General features: G+C 38.2%; 1 protein-coding gene across 1 annotated transcript; it reads right to left on the bottom strand.

Annotated features, from left to right (window-relative positions):
* Nucleotides 1–323: 323 nt before the first annotated feature.
* LOC139136392 (mannan-binding lectin serine protease 1-like) lies at nucleotides 324–6,925 on the bottom strand. Its single transcript, XM_070704116.1, has 6 exons — nucleotides 6,906–6,925; nucleotides 4,704–4,950; nucleotides 4,237–4,399; nucleotides 3,230–3,352; nucleotides 1,062–1,243; nucleotides 324–488 (listed from the first exon to the last, which is right to left on the bottom strand). The coding sequence occupies exons 1-6, from the start codon at nucleotides 6,923–6,925 to the stop codon at nucleotides 324–326; spliced, it is 900 nt and encodes a 299-aa protein (XP_070560217.1).
* Nucleotides 6,926–7,274: the final 349 nt, after the last annotated feature.

Here is a 7,274-nt window from a genome sequence, read left to right as displayed (position 1 = left end):
TAGGTTAAAAAATACATCCATGGGGTGCATGGGAACCCTACCTTCCGACCCGACTATATTGTTCAATATTTCTATATGCTTGGAAGTTTGGTCAGATAGATCGTATTGGAAAAATAATTGAAAACAAGGCATCTTTCGCTTGACCGTTTCAAAAACAGCCGGATGTAAAAGATGAAGCAATCGGATAACAACAATATACTGAAATCTCATATGACAGTTTCATATTGTAATCTTGAAAAAAATCGAAAGGATTATTTAAGTATTGGCTGTTATTTTACTGACAAGATATACAATCATAACGTCAAGATATACAATCGTAACGTTCATTTACCTACAATATTGTACTTTGCCTGAAGTAGCCCTTCTTGCAACAAATGAACTACATATCGAATCGTAATGACGTTATTTGCTGACTGAATGATTGCTGGAAGGTTTGACACGTTTTCGTTTCCACAGAAAGGCCCGAATTCTTCATTACCAGTGTAAACCTGTTAGAAGAGGAGAACAGCAAAGCGAAACGCATATCAATTATTGTATTACTGTAACGAAAAACGAGCACACTGCATTATTCAACAAAATAATGAGAAATACTTTTGCAGTGTATAATGAAAAATTGTGATTTAATAATTGATATCAACAAATTAAAAAAAGAGCAAATACTAGTCGAAGATAATGGTTTTATTTATGAAGAAGATTTAGAAGCTTTAAGGTATATCTTTTGCATATCATATTCACTGAACGAGATTTCAATGTTTTCTTTATGAACCTCATTTTACCGTCTGAAAAACATTAATGAACATGTCCACCTCAATTTGTGAGACCAATTAACATGTTTATGAATCTGAGAAGGGAACAGACAAATTAAAATCACAAATTCTCACATATTGGTTGTATGTTGTTGATTTAATACCAGGGGAATTGCAAACAAGTGACATTCGTCAATCCGCGTTTGCTCATTTTACGATACTTTCACTATTTCATCTACAGTGAACTATGCGACAGCAAATGATGTTTCAATATTCTGAAAGGCTTTTAAAGAACGCGGATTTTTTTGTCCTTACCATTATAAATAAATCTTCACAGGCAAACAAACCAATGACGTGAAAGGCGTTGAAGTCTACGGCAATGACATGCCTTGAGTTTGCAATAATGATCCAGTCGCGAGGATAATATTTGTCGTTACCAAGGGCCCCAGTGTCTAATTCACCTGAACTTTCTGTTAACACAGTAGTCCTTGGTTTGGCTGTGGACGAACAAAACGCTGTATGATTTATAAAGCAAATGCACTATTGAGAAGAGGGAAAGAACATGGGCGTCGGGAAATATCATCCTAACCACAACGAACACTTGTCGTTCTGAAACTGTCATTTGAAAATCTACAGATGCAACGTCAACTAACACTGAAAGATACTACAGTTGTAGTTCAGTTAACTTTATCAAGACATAGCATGCTTATCATAAACAATATTTCAGTATTAGTGATAAATTCTCTAAGATCAAAAGCGTTATTAAAGTATGTTTTTAATAATTTAAGAATTGCAATGAAGCATTTGATATGTCTTATTCTATAGTGCGATAAGCAACCGGCTACTCCAACGAATCAAATAATATTTCAATTCATCAGAATAACAAAAGTAATGAATATTGATAAATCGAAACAATTAATCCAACATTCTAAGTCACTCTTCACCCACCATCATGAAAGGAAATATTAGTTTCCGAACTCAATATTACTCACAGACAAAAAATATACAAATAAGCAGTTAACACTGAAGTAGTAGTTACTTAAGTTAGAATCGCGTTGGGGACAGATATTTCAATTCTTTTCTGACGTCCCATTTCTGAGGGTTAATTTTAAAGCTCTTGGAGAAAGGAATTTTTTCATCGTCTTAGTTTTCGAAATTCGAAATCTTATTCATCTCCACAGAGTTTACACATGGATGGCAGCCATTTTGAATTTAATAATCGGTAAATCTTTGGCAACTCTTTCTCTTGTATGAAACCTTGCACGGTGACCCTTGAGTTTTATTCTTGGTCTTGTAAGAGGCGCAAAAACCTTCACGAACTTACTGCCAGATGATTTTCTTGTCAAAATGAAGTAAAAAATATGAGTCCCCAAGTATCCGATGATGTCAAACAAACCTAAATTAACGGGAATACGTATTTATCCAATGAACGGTCTTTGCGCTTTCAGTCGGATGTGGAAGAATATAATATATTTTAGCAGCATGTAAAAATATTCTCGCTATCTTTATTTTATTTCCACAGATAGCATTCTTTTGCCACGAGTTAAATGATCTATCGCTAAGGTGATACACGATTGATTACAGAGAACTTTCATTCACAAGTTCAATGAAATTGAAAATTCGATTCAACTTGAGCCATATTTACCAATCATAAACTCTTATCTAATCTCGTTAACTTGTCAATTATTGTCTTGCGCTGCATCGACCCAAAATGAAGTCAAACATCAGGCACTCTGACAAGGCCGTTGCTGGCCGCCACGGTGACTATGGCAGCAACCGTCCCGTTCCGGCGCAAACTCATCAATGTTTACATGTAAATCCTCGGGACTGTCAATGTGATGTTTGCAAAGTCAAACATCCTACACGTAGATGCCATCAAACTTCAACTTCTTTGTGGTAACCCTAATGGCTTGACAATTTGTGCCTCCTGTATCGCCTTTCTTCAAATCATATGGTAAACCTTTACAATGTCGACTTTATTTACCCGACTAAGTGTAACTTTAACGTTCCAATTTATCTCTAGGTACGACGACAGCACCGAGACGTGCGACCATATTCACCTCAGCAGATAACGCAACGGATCACGTAGCATACTGTATACTGCTTCGTTGCATATGGACAGTCGGGATAGGGATTCTGTTGGGCCTGGGCATCCCACAGTCCCAGTAGGAATAACTTTAACTTACGCGACTCGAAAGTTCGTGAAAAAAGATTGCAATTTTCTTTAAATTTGTCACAAGTGAAGATAAGTTTTAATTTTCTGCAGAAATATAATTACTACAAGAATAGTGAGGTATTGCACAATATGATGGTGACAGATTAGTCTTATTGAACAAAAGCATTTCCATTAAGGAGCTATAGAAAGTAAAGTACGGATTTTCCACGTCCTCGTCGATGTAACAATAGCTTTGTGTTACATGGAAGCCTGGGTTAAAAAGTGAGTGATGGGAATTCTGCAAAATGAAGTTACTTTCGATACCAACCTGTACAAGTCCGACCGTCTGAATCCAGTGTGTACCCAGGAAAACATGAACAGTAAAAACCACCATAAACATTGTGACATAGATGTTCACAACCACCATTTTGATCTAGACATTCATCAATATCTGAAGGTCAGAACATTAAAATATAAATCACTCTATAAGACCTGAAGCAATACAAAAATCTGTAAATACATGATATTAAGTAATAAATATAGCCGAGAATATCGTTCATTTGTCCTAATTCGATCGTCGAAAACAAAAAGGTATCAATATGTAAGCATTATAAACAATTATATCACATTTTACCAGCGTACCAGTCACGCCTATCCATTGTTCTGATTGGACGATTGCTGACCGGCCGCGTTTAAAAGAAATGCTATTTTAGCAGTGCTAAAATGGGCCCCTCAACTAACAAATGGGAGACAAAGAGCGTTGAGATAACAGAACAAATCGGTCTTAAAAGTAATTAATAAGTAAATATGTGGTATAAATTTCAAGATTAGTGTAAGTGTGCAGCATGCTCCGTTTAAAATTGCCTCATTAGAACATTTTGCTCGGGTTTCAGTAAATAAGCTGTGTCATTTTTTGTCGTCTGCGTCGCTTCCATTGCCACGACCAAGTACGTAGGCTATATATTTTTGCCGTCAACAATATTTGGTCCCGGGCATTGAATTACTACGGAGGAAACACCTTTAACACCATAGACGCAAATGTTGGAACAACATCAATGACTCCCTTCACAGCTGGGTATACACTTCATTTGGGTACATTTCGCTCCATATAGCACTAACCCAGCGATTCGTGCCATATATTGCTCATTGTACCAAAGTTAGTGTCGATCCGGATGCGGCGGGGTTATTGCTTTAAGAAATTATTCCCTTGAGCTCATACGGTCTGATTATATAGTTCTTTCCTGCAAGTTGGCAATGAGAATTCATCGGGACTCGGTCTTACTTTATATTTCTTTCGTCATCTTCAATCAGTTGAGTAATTTTGAGGTTCGTTACCTTCTGCATAGTAGTAAGCCTTGAAGCCAATATACTGTCTATGACAGTCTGATGTGAAATGTACTTTCAAGATGTTGCTCGGAGACCTAACTACGTCCTTTTGGCCATAATATGATTCACGTTTTCCATAGAAAGTGCCGAGTTCTATGTCATCTTCGTATATCTAGGATAAAACAGATTTCGAAATTTGTTTTCATGCTACATTTTGTCACATTTAAAAGACCCAATGCTCTACACGCTAAGAGAAAGGCATCGAATCAACCCTTGATATATTGTTATGGATGGAATTTTACATTGGCATGTACAGTTGCTCGTATTCGATTCATGTATGCGATGAACTCAAAAATATCATTGAACATTTCGCTGTATACCGCTAAGAATTTACAAACGCACATTATTTATATTGTAGCAATTTCCAACCGATGAATAAGATGTCACTAACTGATGGGCGATTCCGTTCTCCTTACTTTCAGTGATGAGTCACAATTACGGTAAGAATAGACAGACTCTTCGAGGTCGAATTCCACAAAGGCCAAGGCAACCCGTAATCCCATGGGGACTTCAATATTCCACACTATGTCTTGTTGGTGTCCGTTGGTGTTTTCCGGAATCGGCAGCCATCCGTTTAGACCAGATATGGTGTAGTTTTCCGAATAGACAAAAGTAACCAGCAGCGAATTTATGACGATGTGGGCGGCTGTTTTTCCTTTATAACTATTTGGAATCAAGTAAGATTAGAGTGTCTTAGTACGTTCTAGCTAAACATTCAAAGTAGTCTTGGTAAGGAATAAACTGAATTGTTTGACCACCCTGGTTTGACACATAATAAGCTACTCTTACCGAAACAAAAAAGCGCTTTGGAGTAGCAAGATTTACGTATTCACATAAATATCTATATTCACTGGAATGCGAAGCAATTTTGAGAAAATCTGCCAAATTCGTGCTGTTTATAGTATATCATACAATCCGTTCAACTATGAGCGTTCACAGTGTTACATTTGCCCAACGTTGCCGTATGTAAACAATACCTATGTTTGATAAATCTGATCAAGTTGAAATTTTGATACATCGAATGGTATCTCCACCAATCAGTCATACGGATTCGGTCACGTGAACGTGTCAATTATCATACCGATGTGCCAAGGCAAGTCGGCCATCGGCGGACATAACTTTCACCCCTATAGCGACGGATAGAGTTATTTAGAATATTTACAAATAGATTTATGAAGTAAATGCAACGAAACCATCGAAACAGTAATTCTCATTCTTAGATAGAGATGCCGTGGCTTTTGAAAATATCAAACATGTTTACGACTTTTTGCGAGCGCGAAAGATTCCGTCCGATGACATACAGTACACACAGTACGTCACTTCATGTTTGTGGCCATAACGCTGCCATGTCACCAGTCTCCGCCGATGTCAACTCGTCAATCCCAATCTCAATCGTCCATGTTTTCGTCTTACGGACTTTCATGTTTTGCATTGACACATACCTCGCCCGTAGATAGATCCTAATTTTGTCACTTGACGGAAACTCAGTTCTGTTGTGAGTGTTGTCTAACTCAACTTTCGAAAAACACCGAATTCCACAGCCCGACACAGCTCGACAGCTTAGTCTTCGCTACAGCCTTACGCTGTAGGTTTGATTCCGTGCGAGAATTAAACTGAACTTTTTGTGTGATGAGGAAATCTATAGTTGCTCGTTTAATACTTATGCTTGTGCCTTCTATGTCGCTTTCCCGAAGATTATACGGTACTAATTTATGCAGTTGAACTTATGTCGAGATGTAGATCTCAGGTTTATCGGCAACCGGGATCGCCAGTTACGATGTCCTCATGAGCCTTACGACTTGACTGGAGCCGCGACGTTACTGAGCCATTGAAAAAAACTATCGAAACATACAAACAATTGGCAAGCCAACTGAAAAATTAAATCAGCCGCTCGGAAAATGACAAATTTATGACCGACCGTCTTAGCTATTAGGTTAACCTTCGACATATACCACAGACTCTTGCTTCTAGTTGATGGAACTTCGTTCCGCCACGGTCCGGACCGTGTTTCGACTGTCTTTGCTATTCTCCGCCGTTTTTTTATTTTACTTTTTCATATCATTTGCCATTTTACATCTTGTTTCTTTCCTAGCGGGGGAGGGGACTATTTACCTCAAGTATCTGTTTTTGCCTGTTTCCCTCGATCGTCTGCTAAAACCCATTCAGAAAGTTGACAGTACGTGTCAATGTTTTAGGGTCTCTCGAACTACCCTTTAAAGCATGCCAGTGTCACAGCATATGACCCCGGGGACCTTGGAACCTTTTCGCGCATGTTTATTTTTGTCTGGTCAAAGTCCAACATTGTCGTATGAAAACCGGTTGCATGCCAAAGAACTTCCAGTCGATTATCGGCATTCGACAGGGCCAGGGTAGTTTTTGAATGACAGATATGGCTATGAGGGAATATTTCCCCGGAACTCATAATCCTTGCCGAAAATCATCGTAAACAGTTAACAAAACCGTTCATCAATATCCTATTTGGTAATTTTTCATCAGTGATTTACGAGAGCGCAGTGAAAGCCTGAGTTAATTCATTCGCCTTCCCTTCGTGTTTTCACAAAATCAAACTTTTCATTTCATGTCTATTTGAGTATTTGCAGAAGTACCCCAACACTTACCTTACACGAGAAAACGCCATTGCTGTCGGCAGCAGCTTTTAGTTGTCTTTAGAGATCCGTGCAATACTTAGCTCACAAGAATCTTTCAAACTGAATGCTCGGCTAATATGCAACTTATATATTTGGTGCAGGCTGAGAAAATATGTTGAATTTTTATGAGAATGTAGACGGAACAAGTCGTTGGAAGAACAGGCATAGGACACACAGACAATGGACTTTGAACGAAACGTCAATGGCGCCCTGATTTATCGCCCTTTAGCCAACTTCCTGTTGTCAGCACACTGTAAACAAGACTGTAATTGCGAGGAGTTAATTACCGAAACCACCGTACAATGTTTCTGATAAAATGTTGTACAGGGTCTGTTACTT

Source organism: Ptychodera flava, chromosome 7 (genome assembly GCF_041260155.1).
Source record: "Ptychodera flava strain L36383 chromosome 7, AS_Pfla_20210202, whole genome shotgun sequence".
NCBI lineage: Eukaryota > Metazoa > Hemichordata > Enteropneusta > Ptychoderidae > Ptychodera > Ptychodera flava.
Note: the sequence above shows the minus strand (reverse complement) of the source record. Positions and strands in the feature narration are given on the sequence as shown.

What these genes read in the sequence shown, in the direction of transcription:
- LOC139136392 (XM_070704116.1), bottom strand. Translation starts at nt 6,925, where the DNA reads ATGGCGTTTTCTCGTGTAAG. An exon ending in ATGGCGTTTTCTCGTGTAAG is followed by an intron (nt 4,951 to 6,905) that starts GTAAGTGTTGGG and finishes GATTCCAAATAG; the next exon opens with TTATAAAGGAAAAACAGCCG. An exon ending in GGCTTACTACTATGCAGAAG is followed by an intron (nt 3,353 to 4,236) that starts GTAACGAACCTC and finishes TCTGACCTTCAG; the next exon opens with ATATTGATGAATGTCTAGAT.